The sequence below is a fragment of the Equus przewalskii genome, chromosome 4, assembly GCF_037783145.1.
Source record: "Equus przewalskii isolate Varuska chromosome 4, EquPr2, whole genome shotgun sequence".
Lineage (NCBI taxonomy): Eukaryota > Metazoa > Chordata > Mammalia > Perissodactyla > Equidae > Equus > Equus przewalskii.
Window position 1 is genome coordinate 10,952,471 of NC_091834.1, and position 23,571 is coordinate 10,976,041.

The following is a 23,571-nucleotide window of genomic DNA, read 5'->3' on the forward strand; positions in this document are numbered from 1 at the left end:
TATTAGAACTATTTATATTTCCTTTTCTGTGACTATTCATATTTTTTGCCCATTTTCTTATGGTTGTTGATCTTGTTTATAGTAACTTTTTATAGAGAGAAATTATCTCTTATCTTTGACATGAATTGCAAATATTTTCCTCAGTTTTGTCTTTATCTTTTTACTTTGCTTATAGGTGATTGTGTCCTGTAGAAAGTGTTTTGAGCAGTAAAATTTATCAGAGTTATTTTATGGCTTCAATTTTATTTAATACTTTATGCCTTTTTTTATCTAAAATTATAAAACAATTTTTTGTGAGTTTTTTTTTCCTAGTGCTTTCATGATTTCATTTTATCATTTAAATGTTTGACCCACTTAAAATTTATATTGGTGTGAGGAGAATGGAGCCAACTTAATTTTTTCCCAGATGGCCAGTTGTCCCAATAGCATTTATTAAATTACCCTCCATGGCCCCCCATTTAAAATGCCACCTTTATTACACACTAAACTATAGTATGTATTTGGATCTGTTTCTGTTCTGTATGTTCCCGTATGTTCTGTATATTCTGTCCCGTTGATCTATCTAGACAGGCTTGCTTCTGAATTCCAGCTCCCTCACTGAATTGCTGAGTGATGGTACTTCATTGAGGAAATATAGATTCAGTTAAATAAGCAATAGCCCATCTGTCTGCAGCCTGCACCTGTACCCCTGTTCTTTGGTTTACCTCACCTCCTATTACGAAGAAAGAGACGTCCTCACTCCTGTGTGCCCTGGTCTCAACTCCTCTGCTCTACTCCTGGAAGTGCCCTCTCTTCATCGTTAATTTCTGCTGTTAGACGATTATTGTATAAACACCCCTTCATAATAACTAAAAAGCAACCAAACAAAAAGCCTTGTCCATCTGTGGCCCCATTTCTCCACTCGTCTTCAGAGTAAAAGTCCTTTTCTGTACCTCCTGTGTTCTCCTTGACCCACCCATCCAGGCTGTGGTTCCTACCTCACTGGTGAGATGTCTTCCCAAGATCGCTAGCAGCCTCCGTCTTGCCAAATCTAGCAATCAGTTCTCTCTTGGTCTCTTATCATGTCTCATCTCGGTCTTTCAGCAGGATTTGACAGTTAACTAGCTTCTGTGACTGTACAGTCACTGGATTTCCTCCTAAGTGGCCACGCCTCCTCCTTAACTAGACTGTTGAGTTGTCTGGGGATCTGTCCTCTGCTGCCTTCTCTTATCCATCCCCATCTTATCTCCAAGTGAGCTCATCCAGTTTTGTGACTTTAAATACATCTGTAAACTGACATTCAAATTTTTGTCTCCATCTCTCCCCTCACCCCAGAGCTCTAGACTAGAACATCCACTTTCCTCTTCCGCAACTCCCATTGCTCAGTTACCCAACACCCAGGCAGCGCTTAGGGGTTCTTTCCCAGACCCCTGCCTGCTCGTCGCTCTCCATTGTAGGTAGTGGGACCACCACACATTCAGATATTTTTTAGAAGTTACCCTGGTTTTCTCCCATCCAGTCGATCAGAGAGTCCTGTCAGCTGTTTGTCCAAAAGTATCCCAAGTAGCATGTAGTTGGTTAGGAGAGCTGGGCTGCCTCAGTTTGAGTCCTGGCTCAGCCTTGAGCAAGTCAATTTCTGTGACCCAGATTTCTCATTGTTTAAATGAAGTTAGGATAGTACATACCTCATAGGATTGTTCGAACATGAAATGTGGATCCCAACTAAGTTAATATGCATAGGTGCTCCGTGAGTGCTCAGTAAAGCTTTGTTGTTGTTGTCCCTGGGATGGGTGGTATTAGTAGTGACACCAGTACTGGTTATAGTGGGCGATCTGGTATTCTTGCCATGTGTGCTGCTGCTCTGTAGCCCAAGCCTCTGTCCTCCCTTCATAGACTGTGGAATAGACTCCTTTCAACCATTGCACCTCTAACTGTCCATTCTTCACACACCAGCCAGGGGAATCTTTTCAAAGACATAAATGGCATTATGTCACCATGCTGCTTAAAAACTCTCCAGAGGCTTCCCATTACAGTTATACTAAAATTCAGACCCCTTTCCTGGCCTTCCATACTTTTTGTGCTTTGGCCTCTCCTGCCTCAGTCTCACCTTCTGTACGCTCCCTGTTCCTCGCTAGGCTCCACCCACTCGGGCCTTCTTTGGTCCCTAGAAGGTGCCAGACCCTCTCCCATCTTAGGTCTCTGTACTTGTTGCCTGTGTGTGGAATGCTCTTCCCTCAGAGCTGTCTGGTTCCTTCATAAAATCCCAGTCTCAGCCCTAATGCTGCCTCCCCAAAGGAGTCATCCTCAGCCGTCCTGCTAAAGGAGCCCCTCCCCCCACTGTCTATCTCAGTGCCCCTTATTGTCTTCATTGTCCTGAGTGCCGATGGAATTTTCTTTACGTATGTGTGTGTCTGAAGGTCCAACGTCTAGACCAGGAATTGGGAGCTAAGTTGTGGAATGCCCAATTTTTTAAATGGGGGCAGAAGAGTGTCTTCTTGGTGGGAGCCTCTTTTCCTGGATAGCCCCCTCGAAGTATGGATGTGCAGCCCATATTTATTAGGGAATGTTTGCAGTTTGGAAAAATGTCTTTGGGAATCTCTGCCTTTTCCATTTCTAAGTCACTGACTACATTTTAAGCTGTTCTGGAAGAAAGAGTGTTTTAACCCAGTCAGTGTAACTGCTAAATGTCTTGCTTTAAAAACATGCACACAGCTCTTAGGGTATTAATTGATCTGGTAACACCCTGAGTTCATGTGGTGCTGACTGTTTTAAAAATAAAACAGTAGTTATGTAGCCGTGAAATGATTACAACTGCCGGCAAGTAAGGATCATAATAGTGAGAAAGAAGCCATTTCCTGATTTATTTATGAACACCAGCAACAGCATGCTCCATAAACTTGCTTAGACTTGGTATCTTTCAGACTTTTAGTTACTTATCTGAAGTATACTATTAATTTTCGCTTTTGCTGGAGCAGTGATAGTCATTCAGAATCTAACGATCATCTCCTTGGTACCCAGGAAAAAGAAGGACTCAATCCTTGATATTAAGTTGAATTGAACTTCCAGCCTCCAAGTGTGGATTCTTTACCATACGCTTCACAGTCCAAGCTGCTTCTGCGAAAATGTTTATGATATCAAATAAGAACAGGATCAGAAATCGCATGTAGGGTCTGACCTCAGTTACACTCCATGTTGATTGAAAGCAGTCTTAAAGGAAGTTTAACGTGTTCGTGCTGTTAAATGGATAGCGAGAGTATTGGATTTTACTTTCTGAAGACTTTTCTGTATTGGGCAAACAGGCACATGGGCATGATTTCTGGGGGTGGCCTGGGCAGTGCCCAGCTCTTGGGTGGCCTGTACAGCCAGTGTGTGAGGCACAGATGCACGGCAGACTGTCCTTCCCAGACTTGTGATCGAATCTCTAATAGCAACAGCTACTTTATGTCAGTACAGCCTAAGGCACCCCCCAAGGTTAAGTCAGACTGCAAACATTTGTTTCTTTGTGCATTCAACACATAGGTACCTAATGGCTGATTTTACCAAGCCAGGTTAGTGACGTGAAGTGTAAAGTAAACCAAATAGACATGGCCCCTGCACTCGAGTTGCTTCTGGTGTAACAGGGAAGAAGACCCATATTAAACAATTAACATACTCAGGCAACTTCAACTGTGATAACGGTTATGAAGGAAAAGAATCAGATCCTATGTGAGAGCACAGAGCAGGGGAGAGCCTTAGTTTAGGTTGAGAGTTTCAGGTAAGGCTGAGACCCAAAAACTGAGAAGATTTAGCCAGATAGGAGAAGAAGATGCCAAACGGAGGAAACTGCATGGCCAAGGCCAAGGCAGAGAAGAGTGTGGGAAGCGCTGAAGGAGACCAGTGCGGGTCTGATGTAGCTGCACTGTGGGAGGTTGGCACAAGACTGACAGGTGGGCAGGATGGCGTGTGGTCCTGTGAGCTGCACCTTGGGGAAGCCTTACTGTGACTGGAATGAGTCAGAGATGCTGAGGAGGAGGGATGCAACCCCTTCGAGCCTCTAGTGACACAGTCTCCTTGCTGGGGCTTCCACACAGACTCCTTGTTTGTTGTGACCTCACCACCTCTTTTTCTAAGGCCTGGGACCAGGGCCAAAGGTAACTGGTGCCATTAGTGGACATCACCAGTACAGCTTCTGGAGGAATCTGGTGTTTCCACGCTGAGCACATAAATGTAGTAAACAAAGGCACGTTCTGAAGAAGGTCAGGGCACGCTAGATCCAGGTGTTGAAGTTAGAATGGCCATCCACCCCAGGATCCACACACAGTCGGCTAACATGCTGTTTGGAAGCTGGGGTATACAGTATTGGATTCTGTTTACAATTCTGCTCCCAGATTGTTGGGATGAGGTTTCTTTTGTAAACCGGCAGTAAGTACACCTTTTAATTGGCAGTGTTTCTTTTGGTCAGTTGTTTATTACTAGAATTAGAAAAAACATCTCTTTGATTATTGCTAATATAGGTTAATATGAAAACAAAGTGATGATTTAGCCTGTTTTCATAATCTGCGTGATTGTATTCTGATACAGCTAATACTCCATTATTGTCAGCATGTGGTTGCACTGGGAAATTTTCACTCATAGTCACAGCTCATTACTGAAAACTAACTTTTATAAGAGAAAATGTCCTCAGCCCTTTGCTCAAACTTCCAGTTATAAAATAAATAAGTCATGGGAATGTAGTGAACAGCATGAGAAATACAGTCAATAACATTGTAATAACTTTGTATGGTGACACACGGTCACCAAACTTACCATGGTGATCATTTTGTGATGTATACAAATATCAAATCACTATGATATACACCTGACACTCTAGGAAATTGTATGTCAATTATACTTCAATTAAAAAGAGAGAAGAAAGAGGTATGCCCTTGAGTCATATACTTGTTTTATTGCCATGATGTTCTCTGATAAGTGGTTCTTCCTCGAAAGGAGCACACTCATTTGCCATCTGTTTAAAATCTCCAAAGAATGAAAACTAGTATCTTGAAGCCTAAGGACATCTATCTCTTTCCTACACTGGAATTCTGAAGAAGAACGTACTGAACATTACTTATGTTTTCATTCTTCTCAGATTCTTCTTAACCTTTGGTGAAAACTCTGTGACACAAGATGGCCGCAAATAAGCCCAAGGGTCAGAATTCTTTGGCCTTACACAAAGTCATCATGGTGGGCAGTGGTGGTGTGGGCAAGTCGGCCCTGACTCTTCAGTTCATGTATGATGAGGTAAGTGCTGATTTTGGATATGGCTATCCATTTTGATGATGGATATCAAAGTTTGGGCTTTCAGAGAGTATTTCTCTAGCTTAGTTTTGGTGCTATTTTGGATGGATTCCTTGAAAGCTAATAATCTTTTTTTTTTTCCATTTTTAAATTTAGAGCCAACATTTGTACATAATTCAATTTAACAAGGAAGAACTCAAGGTTCTTAAAAACCTTATGCTTTAAAAAACAGAGCAAGACTGGAAACAGTACCTATTTTTGAGCAATCTAACTTTGGCTTTTTTATTTTTAGTGTTTAGTAGAGATTCCCACCTTAAATTAATAGAACCTAATTGGTGGATATATTACCTATTTGAGACCTGAGGTTAACATACATAAGATGTCCTTTAATAACTTCAGTGAAAAAGTCAGTCAGTTATTGTGTGCTTGGCGTGTCGCCGCAGTCCCCATTAAATAAGGAAAGGCTGTGTCCCTAAATATAATTACTAGACAGGATACAGATTTGTGTGCACGTAATTATATTAGACTTGACTGCCCAGAGTTAAGGTCTCAGGCTATTTACAGCAATATGTTCTTTCCCTGGAGGACTATTAGCAAGTCTAAGTGATTTAAGAGTTGGTAATCCAGTTTAAGCATTTCTCCTCAATTCTTCTTCCTCCCAATAGGAGCATGGTTTTATGGTTACTCTTTCTTTTAATCCTCAGTAACAGTCCTGCATGGTAGGTGATGATATCCTCATTTTACACAGGAGAAAACAAACAGAACCTCAGAGAGGTTAACCAACCCGCCCAAGAGGAGTGATCTCTGTTGAGCAACCAAGTGTTAAGCCTGGTCTCTGACAAAAAATACTGCAGATTTTTACCACTCCATGTCTCTTTCTGTTGCCTGCTCATCAGCATTTCTTTCACACACAAAAAACTCTTAAATCCATCAGTTGTCCTGTTGATGAGTGTGATAAAAAATTTGTGGCAAGAGGAGATGAAATGGTGCTTTAAATGATATTACTCATTTATCTATTCAATTCTGTTTTCCATACTCATTTCCATATTGATTTTACTGGCTAGTCTTCTTCCAAACTAATCCTTAAATCAGTCCCTTTCTTGACAATAAGGAGGTCAAAAGTAAGAATATTCACATGCCTGACATTTGATGAATTGTTAAGCTTTCATTTAATATTCATAAATATGCACTATTCATTTAATATTCATATTATCTGATATATCTGAATATTTATATTTATCATAAATATTTATAAAATATTAGCATGTAAATATCATAGAATGTTCTGTAGCTTTTACAGTTACAGATACACCATGTTTATTTTTAAAAATAATTATTTATTGAGCATCTACCATGTACCCAGCGCTGTCCTGCACTTTGGAGATACAGTAATGAGTAGGAGAGTCAGGGTCCCAGCTCCCAGGAGTTAAATTCTAGGAGGGGGATATAGACATTGAGCACATATATAAGAAAATATCAGATAATGAAAATACTTTTAGAAACTAATTTAAAAAAGACACAAAAAGTATGTGTATGATACACTGAGCAAAAATATCAAGGTCAGATTTATGGTATTCAAGATAGAAGTGGCAATGTAAAGTTATTTAATTGTACTATTTAAAAAAAGTCAGAAGTTTGGGGAGAAATCTCAAAGTTCAAGATTTAACATTTACTGAGTAGTATAAGCCACTGCATTGACTTGGTTCATTTTGGAGAAAGAAAAAATTGAACAGCACTTTCAATGCTTACCTAAACATTGACTGACTTTCAAGTTTTTTCCACAATTCTGACGTGAAAATTTATGCTTAGAGTCATGTAGACAGGAGTTCTTGTACGTTCAATAAAATGTATGTGTAACAGTTTTTGCAGGTATACTGTTTTAAGGAAGAAAAAAGGCACAGTTTTCAAGTCGTAGACACCCCAGAGCTAATAATTCAACCCTCGCTTTTGGCCAATGAGGAAGCTGCTAAATTTCCCAAAATGAAAGTTTCAATTAATGTAGTTTCTACCACTGGGGAGGACTGCCTGAAGAGTAGTACAGGGGACTTCTCTGTACGCTTGTGGCGACTTTATTTGAATCTGTATTTCGAAGTAGGAAGTTTTGAAAAGTACAGATGATTTAAAAATGGCCGCGTTCTTGCTCTCTCCCAGTTTGTGGAAGACTACGAGCCCACCAAGGCGGACAGCTATCGGAAGAAGGTGGTGCTGGACGGCGAGGAGGTGCAGATTGACATCTTGGACACCGCCGGGCAGGAGGACTACGCGGCCATCAGAGACAACTACTTCCGGAGCGGGGAGGGCTTCCTCTGCGTCTTCTCCATCACAGAAATGGAATCCTTCGCAGCCACGGCTGACTTCAGGTGCGTCAGGGAGTCGTGCTGCTGCTTCGACATGCTGCATAACCCTTTATTCCCCAGAGACCAGGGGACCACTAGAGGTTCTTCTGTGCTGGTCTTTCACTCTGTCTAATTGTGTGGATTCCCTCTTGGATGGCAGTAGATAGCTCTGTCCCCTGTGTGCTGACACTCAGATACTCAGCACACCTTGCATCATCTTAGCCATCCCAGTGCCAGCTGGATCGGAGCCTCAGTACCCAGAGTCTGTGCATTACTGAAGCATTTCTATTTGGAGTACTGTACTACTGCTGCCACGATAGTTGACACTTGATCACAACCTGTGGCTCTGACCCAGATTTTAAGTCTTTCTCTGTTCGTCACTGGTTTCTCAGCACCTCTGTGATGCTCAGCAGGCGCATTGGCATCCTCCTCACATTATAGATGCCCTGACAGCATGGACTGAAGTTTTTTAATAGAAATAATACCACACATTGGCACACTACGTTGTGTTACACAGTATTTTTACATCTTATTTACTGTTTGCTTAATCAAAAAGTTTTTGCAAAATCAAAACCATTGTGTTTGAGCAGGGAGGTTATGGTGAGGAGGAGAGGGATTCTCTCCATTTGTCAGAGAAATATGGCTCACGTAAGTTCTTGAGTCGTTCTTAAATACTACACGCATAATCAAAAATATTCTTGATATGTTCTTTTATTTCTCTGTTATTTGCTTTGGTATCGGGGACATGAAAGAGGCATGTAATGTGTACCCTGTATTTTCAAGATTCACACAGCCTGGTTGAATAAGGCTTGAAACTAAGAGCAAGCCAGTGACAAAGTAGGAGACATGGACAGTGACCATTACAGGGGATCCAGGAGGGGAGAAAAGCTGGGAGGTCTTCAGGAAACGGATGAGCCGGAAGGATTTCCACAAGTGAGGAAAGAAGTCATTCCAGGTGGTTAAGCGAAAAACTCAAGCTTATATACAAAGCATTCTTTTTTATATACACTTGAAAGTCTCAAGAACTTAAAGGATTCTAAGAGAACATTCTTTGCAGAAAAGCATGTCATTGAGAAACTGTTAAAATATAGATTTATTTGTAAAATTAGGTTTGTTGGTTTCTTTAAGGAAGGAGATTTGTATGTGCTAAAGTGCAAAGGGCGGCAGATGCTGGTGGTTTGTAATCCTGGGAGACATGTTGAAGTTACGTAAACGTCAGTGCTTATTCATTCATTCAGCAAATCTTTGAGTGCTTATTAGGTAGCAGGACCTGTTCTGGGTGATGGAATAAATTTTGTCACCATAGTCACCAAAGCCAAAGTGGTATCTCAAGGGAATAAGGTATTTTATGCCAAGAGAAAGAATCTGGGGCTCGTGCTGTTACAGAAAATAAGTGAATCATTCATTACTCGTCTGTTTTACATCCAATGTGTTGCCTCTCCCATCAATAAAAATGGTTCTTGTGCCTGACCAGCAGTAGGAAAGGCATTTTGAGACAGTCTGAATGGTTACAGTAGGCACTCCCTGTTAGACCATGTGGTCTAACCTGCAAAGTGTAGCACGAATGTCAGCTCCTCTTCAGTCTTCCTGGTCCACCCCTCACCAAGGCAGACTCCGTGCTTTCCTCCTCTGTGTGTGCAATGTACTTGCGCCAGCTCCAGTAGCACACTTACCACACTTTTACACTGAGCGTGATTTATATGTGCTTTTCCTGATAAGGTAGAAATTCCTGAGAGCAAGTCCCACTTCTTATCCACCTCAGTATCCATAGTGCTCGTACTTGTCACAGTTGCTACCGTATAATATATAGGACATGCTTATTAGTAAATGTTTGATAGAAGTGTTAGAAAACTCTTTTAGCTTTTTTGGTTGTCACTTTCCTTATGTCAAAAATGAAGAAGTTGGACCAGTTTCCTATTCTAAAATTCTATAATAGCCTCTAAAACTCTGTTTAAAGGGAGCTTCATATTAAGCAAAGCGTGTCTGAAGGCTATAGACAGCATTCTCTTTCTCTGACATCCAGGAAAGTAGCTAATAAAACCAACTTATTAACTCTAAAGAACATCTTCTTCTCACCTCTGAACCCAGTAGGTCCAAGTTTCCATGGCCATGTTTCTGATAGCATTAATCACACTGCAATTTCAGTATCGGTCTTCCTGAAGCATGTGACTCAGAGTGGCTGAATAGGTGTTTATCAAGAAGTAAATTAATGACTATACGTACGTATGACCAGAAGTTCTGAGGTCACAAACACCTGAGTCAGTCTGGCATTCCTGGTGGTTAGTGAGACTGAGTGGTAAGTTAGTTGTTATTAACATCTTAGTTCAGGCTATTGATCACAAAGGAAGTAGGCTAAGAAAGTAACAGCAAATTTGTTGTTATCAGCACTGGGAAAAGATTGCGATGGGCCAAAATCCTATTCACAAATACATCGTAAATTTAATAGCAATAACGGTGAGTGTTGGCAAGCTTTTTGCGAGATCGTGTGAGTGGTAGGAAACACGTGGGCACTCGGCAGTGCTGTACAGCTCAGCACGTGTCACCCAGGTCCGGGCTCGAGGAACACTTCTGCTTTCCAAGAGGATGTTTAAGGCCAGTACAAATCAGTGAAGGATGGAAGTGACTGTAGAGTGGGCCATAGCTTATTCATGTTAGAAAAATGAACAATTCAGGTCTAGAGAACTTCCTGCAAGCACTGAGTCTGTTGGACTGTTGGCTGCTGGGCTGCTGCATCAGTAATCAGGGGAATGAAGTAATAGGACAAATACCACCACCACCTAATGCTCACGCAGTACTTAACACATACCACACACTGTTCTAAGCATTAACACAGACGAGGTAGATGCTACCGTATTTCATAGATTCGAAGACAAATTGTTTTACATTTTGTCATCTCTTAAAATCAGAGCTGTGTCTTACAGTATGACATGTTACAGTTAAAATTGGCAGCACTTTTTCTTAGTGATGCATAAAATAATGCTCACAGTTAGTGACTTCTTCCTAAATGTGATTTTTTTTAAAAAAGTACCAAATTGATAAATGACGAAGCTGAAGCACGGGGGGGTTCCGTGACCTGCCCCTGGCCATGCAGTTGGGGATGGCAGAGAGTGGGAATCCAGGAGCTCTGCCTCCATCTTCTTCCTTCAACAGCCCTGCTGCACTGGCTCTCGTTAAACGAGTCATGGCTCTTTTATAACAACATATGGCCACCACGTTTCATGTTGTTAAACGAAATTCATGTTAAATATGGTAAATTTCCTTTTTAATATAGCCCTTTTCCCTACCGTATATTTGTTTTAATGTATTAAGCATGTTTACTTAGGGCATTGTTTTAAAATTATGTAATTATTCTGTGACATCACATTATAATATCACTGTTACTTTTTTTTTTTTTCTTTATTCTTTTTCTTTCTCTCCCCAAAGCCCCCCGGTACATAGTTGTATATTTTAGTTGTGGGTCCTTCTAGTTGTGACATGTGGGACGCCACCTCAGCGTGGCCTGATGAGTGGTGCCATGTCCGCGCCCAGGATCAGAACCGGTGAAACCCCGGGCCACCAAAGCGGAGTGCATAAACTTAACCGCTCGGCCACAGGGCTGGCCCCCACTAGTTACTTTGTTAGTATCAATTTTAACCCTCAAATGAAACAACTAATTGAATACATTTTTCCAGAAAAGTAAAATAGTTTTTATATGATCCACTCCTTCCTTCCACCTTTCTTGTACCCCATCTTCTCCCACAGGTTTGATCCGATCGCTAGACATAAGAACGAAGTTTCCCTCTGTCAGTCTGTAACTTTGCCATGCAGGGGAAACGTCATGTAACGTGGAGAACCTCACCCTGTCGCCCGGTAGACACCTTGTGTTCACTCCATTCGGAGGTAGGGGTCTCTCGTGATGAAGAAGTTGGGGGAACGAAACCTTCTGGGACAGTTTGTTCCCTTAGATATTCCGTTATGGGGAGTCCCCATGCTAGTTAGTGTCGAGGTTGTTCTGTGCTCTCGAGTTAGATTTCTCACATTCACATCTCAGTTCCACTTAACTGTGACTCGGAATGAGTTATGTCAGTTCTCTGTGCCTCAGTTTCCTTATCTGTAGTAAGGAATGAGGGTTAAAATAACGTATGTAAAACACTTAAAACAGTGCATGGCACGTTGTGAGCACTCAGTAAGGTGTTAGCAGGAATGAAGGTGAGGTGGTATTCTGGAGACGTTGTCTAAGAAGCACAAAATAGACTCATCTGAAAATAAGCCATCACAGAGATTTACACGCAGTCTCAAACCTCCCTCTGAGAACCCTGCAAATCAGTGTGCTTTGCTCATCTATCATTCTAATAGTCCCTTCGATTTTCTCATTTTCTCATAGTCTAAAATATTTATGTTCCTCTAGTTTCAACATCTCTTAATAATTTCAGAGCTGAGGCATCTGTAAGATAGCAAGATAGTAAACCTTAGTCTTACAGATTTCTTTTGTCTGTTGATTTTACAAGAGAACTTCTTTCTCCAGTAGATTAATAATAGTCGTGAAGAACAGCTAACATTTAGTGCATATTTACTATGTGCACAATGCTAAGCACTTTACCTTTAATCCTCATAGCAGCCATATAAGAAGGGTATTATTGTTCGCTCCATTTTACAGATGAGGAAACTGAGGCAGAGAAGTACTTTGCTCAGTCACATGAGGAGGAGGGGCAGAGTCAAGATGCCTTTACTACTGGTGACACTTTCACATTGTATGACTTTTCTCTAAATGCAAAATCTCTACTCAAGAGCTGACTTCAGATATTTCTGGCATGTGTGGGGCTGTAACAACATTTAGTGGGACTCTTGATATAATATGATAAAAATGGCACTCTCTCCTTCTGTGAGCCTCCTCCCAAAACCCATGACCCCAATTTAATTGTGAGAAGAACATCAGACAAATCCCAATTGAGGGATGTCCTACAGATTACCTGACCAGCGCTCTTCAAACTGTCAAGGTCGTCAGAAACAAGGAAGGTCTGAGAACTGTCACAGCCACGTGGACTCTCAGGAGATATGATGACGAAATGTCACGTGGTGTCTTGGATGGGACGCTGGAACAGAAAAAGGAAGAACATCTGAATAAAGTTTGGACTTAGCTAACAATGATGTGTCAGTATTCATTCGTTCGTTGTGATAAACATCCCACACTAACGAAAGATGTTAACAGTGGGGGGAGCTGGGTGCAGGGTATACGGGAACTCTGTACTGTCTACAGCTTTTATACAAACCTGAAACCCTTCTAATGTAAAAAATTTAAGAAAACTGTTTAGGGGGAAGTTGCATTTGGCACTGATTTCGTGCCTGTACAGCCGTGTTTATACTCTGCGTCGGGGTATTTTTCCTTCATCAGTGAAGTGGACGTGTAGCTCGAATGATGTGAAACAGGGAGGAAGCTGCTTCTTTCCAACCGTGTAAGGACTCAGCTCATTGTCACTGTGTAGAAACCTATAAATAAGTGCTGATGTCAGGTGGTATTTGTTATTTTAGCATCTAGAGGTAATGTTAGTGTTTCTTTCTCATTTTCTGTTATGCAGGGAGCAGATTTTAAGAGTAAAAGAAGATGAGAATGTTCCGTTTCTGCTGGTTGGTAACAAATCAGACTTAGAAGATAAAAGGCAGGTTTCTGTGGAAGAGGCAAAGGCCAGAGCCGATCAGTGGAACGTCAACTACGTGGAGACATCGGCTAAGACGCGAGCCAACGTGGACAAGGTGAGGAGGCCGGCGGCACTCGGCTCTCCCTCGGCCGTCTTGTCGAAATCCTGAGACTCTCAGATAGAGATTCATGCGTGTTGATCCCACCAGCCCCGTGTGCTCTAGTACAGGGTGTTGGGAATTTCTCATTTGACTGTGTCCCTAGGTTCCTGAGTGAGACGGTGACACAGGAGATGCCGTCGCTCAATGCACTTTTTTTTTTGTTAGCACTGACAGGACTCTTGACCTGAATCCTGCCTCTTTTTTTTCCATATCCTGATTGGCTGGATAATTTAGGAGGAATTTAAGTCCTCCGACCTGACACCTGCCCAGCCCATTTAAGTTCTCAAAAGTGAAAGTGCTTCCCACAATGAAGGAGCCCGCACATAAGAGGATTTTAAAACCTCCATTCCCACAACCACATTCCCCCCAGCCTCTGCTTTTCCCTCGGTGGAAAGGGAATCCTCTGCCCTCTTCCCGTCTTCCCACTGTTTTCAGATCAGCGCTTCAGAGACCAGGCGAGGAGCACCTTACCTGGTTTGGAGGAGCCTTCCCACGGCGCTTCGTCTGCCACCCGCCCGAGGGTTTGGGCAGGCTGCCTGGGGCTCAGGCCGAGTCTTCGAGCCTCCAGGTCGGCCCTTTTTCAGCCCCAAGTATCGGCTCTAGGAAGTGCCTCTCAGAGTCTGACCTGCAGAAGACTTGCCTGTGGAGTCTGATAAACACAGATTCCTGGATCTTACGCCCAGAGTTTTTGATTCATTTGGTCTAGGGTGGGACCTGAGAATTTGCGTTTGTAGCAAGCTCCCAGGGGGTGCAGACGGTGGATGGGTGGAATGCACTTTGAGCAACACTGCTCCAGGCGGCGTCAAGTTTCAGTGACCTGGTCTGCTTGTGCCTGTAGATTTATAACTCTGATCCAGAAATCATTAGGTTAAAAAAAAAATTAGAGATTTTTTTCAGTGTCATTACTATCTTAAGCTGATTAATTTTTTTTTTAGTCACATGGCCAGATTCCTCTAAGTCCAAGATACCTGAACGATATGAATGCTACAAGATTTGTACTCAGTATAGCAGTTTCCTCTAAAGTTATGGCAAACGTTTTTTAAAGTACTAATGAAAATGTTTGAAGGTTCGTTGTGTTGGAAAGTTTTGAAAGGCAACATTGAACTTTGTCACAGCATATATATCCTTTGTTTCTTCCTGTTTGATGTCTTGAGCAGCTTGTGGAACACACACTAAACTCTGCTCCAGCTGAGGGGGGTGGGGAGGAGAGGCGGACAGGAACCGTCCAAGCTATGAAGCTGCTGTTGTGACAGTCCTGTGGTGTCTTCTGCTGGCGTCAGAGGCCCTGGGACAGTGGTAGTGTGCGTTATCAGAGCTGTCACAGGACAGTGAGAGGCAGACCAACAACCCAAGGAAAAAGGTGAAAAACCGCAAAAGGCGTGTCACAGAAAAGAAATGCAAATCGCTTTTAAACTTGAAAAGAGGGTTAGTCTCACTTATAAAAAGGGAAGTGCAATTGAAAAATATAATGACATAGAGTTTTTTACCTGTCACATTGGAAAAAAGCAACAAGGTTGATACTATACTGTTGACAGGAGTGTAGAAAAACAGGAACACTCGTATGTTCTTGCAAGGGCAGTTTGACAGTTTTCTATCAAAATTGTGACCCCAACAATTCAAGTTTTAAAAATATGTTATACAGATAAGAATCATGCATCCTCGCATAAATGTCTCTTCAGTGGTAGTCACTGAAGCATGGTTTGTAGAATCAAAAGTCTGCAAGTGGCCGAGTGTCCAGTAACGGACTCGGGTAGATTATGGTGCGTCCCGTAACGGAGGGCTCTGCGACCTTAGCCAGAAAGGAAGATGGAGCTCAGTGTGCTGATGTGGAAGGATCTTCTACATAAAGTCAGTGAAAACACAGTGCAGAACCGTGTCTCCAGTTTGCTGCCATCTGTGTGTTAAATACTCACTCATACACACACGTGTGTGCGCTTCAGAGGGTGTGTGGAATCTAGTACCCGTGGTGCCACCAGAGAGCTCAGTCACAGGTATGTGCTTTTTTCACTGTAAATACCTGTTAGGACTTCTGTTTGAATTTTTTGCTATGGGCATGTATTACTTTTCAAAAGAGAAAAGTAAAAGATATAGAGCTATTTTGGTTTCTGCGGCTGTATATCAAACGCTCCAGAAGTTTAAAGGGTGAAACAGTTCTTTATTGCGCTCATGGAGTCTGTGGGCCGAGAACTGGACAGCGCACAGGGGACGCGGCTTATCTCTGCTCCAGTGTCGGATGTCTCGGCTGAAAAGCTTGAAGTCTGGGCACTGGCAGCATCTGAACTTAAGGTCTAAAGGCTCGTCCCCACAGGGCTGCGTCAGCCAGGTGACGATGGCTCTTGTCCAGGAATGCCTCTGTCCCTCTCCATGGGACCTTTTCCGTGTGCGCTGGTTTAGACTTTCTCACAGCAGGGTGGCAGAGTTCCAAGGGCAAGTGTCACAAGAGAACAAGAACCCGGCAGATGCCATATTGCCTTTTATGACACCCAGCCTGGGAAGTTACCCGGCATTATTTCCACCTCGTTTTATCGGTCAAGGTAGTCACAAAGTCCCCCCAGGTTCAGGAGGGAGGGGAGTAGACTCCACCTCTTGATGGACAGTGGAAGATTCTGGAAAAGCACGGAGGAAGTACTGCTGTGGTCACTTTTGGAAAATACAGTCTGCAGTCACTGGTCTCGTCCCCAAAGCAGAATTACATTAAGTGCCACTGCTGTAAACTGAGGTACAAGCTCATACTGAGAACTATGATTTCACGTCCCGCTGCATCCTGAAGACCGGCCACGAGATAAAGCACCTCAGGGGCTGAATAAAAGGAACTTGCAGCAACTATTCAGTTTCTAGAATTAGGTTATATTTGGTTTTTTGCTGAGCAAATAATGTAATGGTTACAAGAGCTCATACTCATTTGTGCTTATGAGAACCGGGCACTGTGGCGGGCACTAACCATGTCATCAGGCTCGCTTTTTTAGATGAGGACACTGAGGTGTGGGGAGATTCCAGGCTTGACTCAAGTTCACAGGGTTGGTGGTGGCGTCTGCTGCCTCTGGGTCTGGCCAACTGCTACCCTGGTCTTTCCTCACTGTTTTTCTCAAAACAATGGTTGGAATACGTGTGGTATCTCCCATCTTGTATGTCGTCCGCTACTAGAAGCGTGATACAGATTTTCTGGGGTAGCAAGTGTTCATTTGTCTCCTTCTGTTAAATTGGAAAGTACCATGAGTTCTCACAGAAAACAAATAGCAGGTCCCTACAAGATCTTACGGGCTCATCCTTCTCTGGATTCCAAATAGATCATTGGGTAGAAGTTCCAAAGAGGCAGACTTTAAGTCTACCCGTGAAGAAGCTTCCTGGCCGTCAGAATGTGGAACTGGGGCCTAGCCTGTCTCAGGAGGCCAGGCCTGCCGCACAGGCATCGCCCAGAGGCTGGAGGACCATCAGGCACGCCTGCGCGTGTGCTCACTGGGGGCCCGGTGCATCTGCCCTGTTAGGACCCTTCTAGCTGAGTGCTCTGGCCCTTTAAATCGTTAGCTCCAAGCTTCCTCTTAATTTTAAGGAACGTCTTGGAGGAATGGGAAGCAGTTGAACGAGTAGATATCAAAAAGGGGAGTTTGATTTCTTATGTCAAGAGAGCCACTGTTTTGTTGGGGAAAGAATTTTAGTAGAAACGTACTGCATTTACTTATTATTTGGGGTTTTTTTTTTTTTTTTTTGTATAGCTAATCCATGAACACTTGCATGTTGTGTAAAAAAAATTTCATGATACAAAGGAAAAACTATAAGGAGGAAAGATTGAGTCCCCTCACCCAAATCCCACTCCCCTGCTGTAGGTAGCGTGCTGACTCGAGGGGTCTTTCCAGACGTTCACCTGCATTTACGGGCGGGGGAAGCTTGTGTCTGCTTGCTGTTCCCGTGCAAATAGGACTTTATAGTGTATATGCATGTCCTATATATGTAGTGTTTCTGTGTAGATAGATAGATAGACAATTTCTGTGGTTTGCTTTTTAAATTTTATAACAAATAGATCTTGTAGTTCTTTCCATGTCATTGCATAGAGATGTACCACGTTCTTTTTAAAATCTGCAAAGTGTTCCATAGTCAGGCTTTTTCATAATTCAGCCACTTTCCTAGTATTGGCATTTAGATTGTCTGCAGTTTTGTCTATTACGCACAGCACTGCGGAGAACTTTCTGTCTGTGCGCCCGTGCAAGGGTAAAGCAGGGGCGTGTTTACATTGTGGTGACAAGTGTCCTGCGGAGGGCTGTCCTTGGTCTCTCCAGCAGCATGAGGACCCTCTCCACTGCCTGCCAGCGCTGCTTAAAGCAGCCTTTGGAAGTCGCCAGCAAGATGGGTACATCACTGTTCTAATCTGTGTTTCCTGACACTAATGAGGCCGGGCATCTTGCAGGTGACTCATGGGCCAGTTGTCTATCTTCTGTGAACTCTGAGATTATTTTTCTTCTGCTCATTGATCTAATGGGTTGTTTCTCTGTGTGATTCGTCAGCCCACTTTATATTAAGGACACTCGCCCTTTGTCCATTGACAGCTGTTCTGAGTGTTGTCTCCTAATCTGTACCATGTCTTTAATTTTGCTTCTTTTTGTCTTTTGCTGTGGAAAGACATTCGAGATGATGCTGCCAGATTTGTCAGTGTTTTCCTTTGGGGCTTCTGGGTTTTGTGGCTTCCTTTGAAAAGCTCTCTCCCATCCTGAACTTAAAAAAACTTTTCTATAATTTTGTGCTTTCTTTTTGTGTTGGCTTTCATAGTAGATCCCTAATCCATTTGAAATTTTGATATTGTCTGTGATGTGAGCTAGGGGCTGCTAAGTACTTAAAATGAAGAAACTGGTGAAGGCAAAGGTTTAGATTTAAGCCAGTGGCCCCGTGATGCTTTTAAGAGAGATGTTGGTCATGTCTAAGAATTGTTATATGTTTTTAACTGTAAATGTTCTAAGCTAAGCATTCTGAGGCTGTGTGTGTGTTTGTTTAGTTTTGTCTTACCTCGATTTTTGTGAGAAGAAGAGGGATTTACCGTGATCTCTAGTCTAAAATTAGAAGAGCCAAATTTTGTACATACCGGGTTGTCCTCAAATGGGAAAAAAGAAAGAGGGAGACAGGAGGAGAAGAAGAAGGTGGGAGGAAATGAGGGAGAAAAGTAATTTTGAAAGTGTCTGTATTAAAAGAGGTTTGAAGAAGCCCTGTGCTTTGGGCATTCTCATTTATCTGAGTTCATCAAAACCGGTTCTTTATTTGTATCCCTCCTTGCTCATTTCCTTCCACTTGGCACTTGAAACAGGGCTTCCTTCAGCGTTAATTCATTGCATTAGCTGATGCAGACTTTACAAGTTTGCCACTGCGTTTGCTAGTTAAGATGACCTTGGCGGTTTCTAATAGGGATTTATTTGAAGTTTATTGCAGGTACTCATCTAAAATTAGACATTAAGCCTTCTGGTGTCCATTCTGTAGTGGTGCATCTGCGTCAGAAGGCAGTGCTAGGGGTACCCTAATAATCCCACGTGGGCAGCTCGAAGCTTCCTGCCCGGCTGGTCAGCTGTGGACTTGAGGCAGAGGCGTTCCGGGATCTCCACTCTCTGGGGAGTCAGACTGCAGCAGGAGGGCAGGAACTCGGGGCTTTATGAGCCGTGTGTTCCCGTCTGTTGAATTCTCTGCGGGGTTTCTCTGCTCAGTTTTTTCCTTCTTTAACCGTTCATTCCCCTTTGTGTTGGCCCTCTGTCCACTTGACTCAGCCCTTTAAGCTCTGATCACTTCCTTGCTTTCTGCCTTACTATTTCTTGCTCCAGACCAGGAATCAGCCATTCTTCTAGGGATCCCTGGTTCCACTGGGAGCAATGGTATTTAGCAGCCACAACCTGGGGACTAATTTGCTTGTTGCTAGTGAGTTGTCATTGTTTCATGGCCTTTCAGTGAATAGTGCCAGGAAATATGTATTATTAAAAGAAAAAAAATCATGAGATTATACTGTTCTTTCCAGTTTAGTTTTAGCATTCAGAACTTTTATCTCTTTGGTTCTGTATTTATATCTTCTCTCTTACACTGAAAGTCTTGGTTCCTAACCTACTTGAACATAATTACTTACTTGCATTACCCTGCTATATATATATATATATATATATATACCCTGCTATATATATAGATTTATATATATATATAAATCATTCCAAAAGCGCATACCACTGTTACCACTAACACCTAAACTACAGAGTGAAGTTTAAGATTTGTTGTGTTTTGTTTTTAATTTGTTGAGGTTTTGTTTTTATTTTTATTCTTAGCGTCTATTGTAAGATATACCATATCTGTGTTTTAAAGTCTCTTGAAATAATTCTTTTCTCTGTATGATTATGTTATCAACTTGACATATAGTTAGTCATACTTGTTTTAATTTGCTTTTCAGTTTTTAGCAACTGCTTTTGTGTAATTTTTTAATTTCCTTTTTGAATATGTAAAACATTTACATTTCCAAAGTAGAAATTATATAGTAAGGTATATTCAGAGATGCCTCACTATTCCCTCTACCCTTTTCCCTTCCTCCTGAAAAGAAAATTGTTTATTAGTGTTTGGTTTATCATTGCATTGTTTCTGTTTCAAATGCAAGCAAATACCTGTAACTCCCGTCCTGCGCACACGCAGGGGCTCTGCCTGCGTCATGCATGTCATGTCATTACATGGCATACGTTTATTTACTTACAGCCTTCTTTAGCTCCTTTATATTTGTTTTTAATCTTAGTGAGTTTTTTTATTACAAAAATAATAACTGAAATTTTCTTTAATCCCAAATGCAAGAGTGTGAGCCATAACAGTGATTCCTCTCTTTATCATATACTCACCCATAACTGTTTGTGTACAGGGCGGGTCCCCTCCTTCACGCCCTTCTCTGCGTGCACCCACGCATTTATTACTGATATTTAACTTTGGAATTGTTACGCAAGTAGTTTTTAAATTATTGTGCTAATATTTCTCATTACTTGCCACTTTCTAGACATCAGACAAAAATTGATAAATTCTCAAATATGGTGCAAGAAACAAAATTGTTTTTTAATGCCTGGTATGAAAACGGTAAAGGAAGTACTCATTTTCCTCAGCTCTCTTTCTGAAATGGAGCTGAAGAAAAATGAGTTATTAAATATAAATTTTATTAAACATTAACTACTTTAAAGTATGAATTGACAAAATACATTTACTAATAATAAATTACTCAAATGTAATCCATTGTTTTATCTTTGGAGCTGTCATCACTTGTGCTTTTTTCATTTTTATCTTGAAAATTGGGACAGAAAGATCAGGTTTATTATGTGAACATCTTTACCAAAAAGTCAAATCAGAAAATTTCCCCATTTTCCCACTTTCTCAGTATACTTGGAGAAGCAGACTTTAGTTTTGAGCTTTCCTCCCCTTATAATCCCCAAATAAGAGCTCTTTCTTTTTTTAAAGATTTTATTTTTTTCCTTTTTCTCCCCAAAGCCCCCCAGTACATAGTTGTATATTCTTCATTGTGGGTCCTTCTAGTTGTGGCATGTGGGGTGCTGCCTCAGCGTGGTTTGATGAGCAGTGCCATGTCCGCGCCCAGGATTCGAACCAACGAAACACTGGGCCGCCTGCAGCAGAGCGTGCGAACTTAACCACTCGGCCACGGGGCCAGCCCCCCAAATAAGAGCTCTTAAATGTTTATTACTACATGATTCCCAAGATTTATGCTGTGATTCAGAGAAGTACCAAGCTCATATTATGTATTTGTTTTATTTACCCTATTTTCTTTTTTCTAGGTATTTTTTGATTTAATGAGGGAAATTCGAGCCAGAAAGATGGAAGACAGCAAAGAAAAGAATGGAAAAAAGAAGAGGAAAAGTTTAGCCAAGAGAATCAGAGAAAGATGTTGCATTTTATAATCAAAGCCCAAACTCCTTTCTTATCTTGACCATACTAATAAATATAATTTATAAGCATCGCCACTGAAGGCTCAATTGACTGAAATTACTTTAACATTTTGGAAATTGTTATGTATCTCTAAAAGCATGAATTGGAACTGCGCTGAAAGTCAAATTCACTTAAAAAAGAAATTAATGTGGCTTCATCGAGAAGCAAAGTTCACCTTATTTCATAATTGCCTACATTTATTCCGGTCCTGGATGTCGTGTGTGAGCTCGTGTGTCGTGGGCGGTCCTTCTTGAACTGATGAAGAGGCGAGATGGTGGGGGGGAGGGGGGGAGGCTGCTTCCTCCAGTTGATTATAAAGCTTAAATTTCTATCATTTTAAAATGTCGGGGTCTTCTCTTGCCTTGGAAAATGACAATTGTGAACATGATAGTTAAACTGTACCACTTTTTTTAACCATTGTTATGCAAAATGTAGAAGAAAAAGTTATTGGCATGATTGTTGCATATAGTTAAATTGAGAGTGATTCATCTGTGAACCTGCATTAATTACCTGGTGATCAATTAGAAAAGTGGTGTAACTTGTACATGGAAACTTTTGACTATGCCTTAATTTAGAAACTGAAAAATACCTGGTTACATCGTTCTGGGTGTGTCCTCACTGGCGCTGTGGGCCCCTTGTCCCATGTGTCCTGGTGAGACAATATATGCCTAGTATGGAGTACAACTTTTGTATAGAAGGTTCTTGAGAAATAACTGTCTGCTGGGAGTGTATCAAATTTAAAATGTGTGCCATACTCTGGTTCTTGCAAGTAAGGTTCCAGAGCTCCGTGATTGCTTCTAGTTAACTGTACGGTAGTTTAAAGCGAGGGGCCAGCATCTCTCTGTAAGCTAATTCTTGACTGTGAGCATTCAGCACCAGTTATGTTTCAGGAACCCTCTGTTTCTTTAAGATGCTGGTCCCTGGAAATCCTTTCTGCAAGTGGTGAGCCTGTGTTAAGTTTTTGATCTCTTCGGAGCAGGGCCCAGGAAAGATGTCAACAGTGCTAATGCATTTTGCACTAGAACACTTCAGGAAAATATCCATGCTTTCCACCTGTTCATTTCTAAATCTGTATTCATGAGTCGGCTCTATGGGAGGTCTTAGGAGTATCTGTAGTCTGTCTGTGTTCACAGTAAAGAACACTGCAGCTACATTTTCCTAAAGTCAGCATCAAGCAATCAAACCCAAGTAGAGTCAGGAAGCGTGTTTGGCGTGCACAGACCGAAGATTAGGCCTGTGGCGCCGCTGTGTGGTGTGCACGCTATTTGGAACATAATTTCGATGGGAAATATACCACTGTCAGATTTTTCTTTTCTCCTTTGGAATGGGGCTGGGGCAGTTGATTCAACAAAGTTTTCCTTTCTTTTCACCCAGTCCTAATTTCAACAAGTCAAAGATGTGTTCAGGCTTTCCAGGTAACAGATGTGTATGTAAAGTTGACAAAAATAGGCTTTTTAGGAACTCAACTCTTTAGATATTACATCTGGCTTGTCACGTTAAATATTTGTCCTTAAAGGGTTTGAGGTGTACATCTTTCATTCTGTATTTTCATAGGCTACGCCATGTGCGGAATTAAAGTTCCCGATGTCCCGCGGGCCCGCGCCCTCCGTGTGTGCTCGCTGCAGTCTTACTGAACCAGGGGGCCTAACCACTGACATTGTGACTTTGCTGTAGACCTTTCCTCTCCTGGGTACTGAGGTGCTATGAAGCCAGCTGACAACGATGCATCACATGTCTTTGGCTGATGCCACTACCCGATTGGTTTATTTGCAATTTGAGCCATTTAAAGACCAATAAACTTCCTTTTTTAAAATGTTTGTGGTGTTACTTGATGTTTACAATAGAACATGTAAAATTCAGATTTATCAACCTGGCATCTTAACCAGAGATTTAAAAACAGCTGACACTTGGGGACTTCTTTTGCGTAATGCCAGATTTCCTAAGTAACAGTATTGTCAGGCCCAGGTTTAATCAAGGCTCAGAAATGGAAGAGTGCTGTATGCACGGTTACATAAAAGATACTCTTAAGCTGTCATGACAGTCACAAATGTGTACTCTACTTTTAGAATACTACTAAACTCTAGAATGAATAGGTGACAGCTTTATATTCATCTAACCAGAATGATCCCCAGAGACGATTTAATTTCCAAATTGTGGCAGGAGTAACCACCCAGATAGCATTTCACCAAGCTGCAGGCCATTCTCTTTCACCTTTGGTGTCTGGTGGGAAAGAATGGCCTATTAAACTGGCAGACAGCCTGGGGGGCAGGAACAGTCTGTCCCAACATTGAGCATAACC

General features: G+C 41.9%; 1 protein-coding gene across 1 annotated transcript in view; it reads left to right on the forward strand.

The window, feature by feature from the left end:
* RALA (RAS like proto-oncogene A) overlaps positions 1-23,085 on the forward strand; it is a 72,560-nt gene extending 49,475 nt beyond the window's left edge. The window contains exons 2-5 of the mRNA XM_070615461.1: positions 5,087-5,238; positions 7,387-7,595; positions 13,127-13,301; positions 21,122-23,085. Coding sequence (XP_070471562.1) covers positions 5,125-5,238; positions 7,387-7,595; positions 13,127-13,301; positions 21,122-21,244 — 621 coding nt within the window. The 5' untranslated portion in view covers positions 5,087-5,124 and the 3' untranslated portion in view covers positions 21,245-23,085. The remainder of the gene's footprint in view (positions 1-5,086; positions 5,239-7,386; positions 7,596-13,126; positions 13,302-21,121) is intronic.
* Positions 23,086-23,571: the final 486 nt, after the last annotated feature.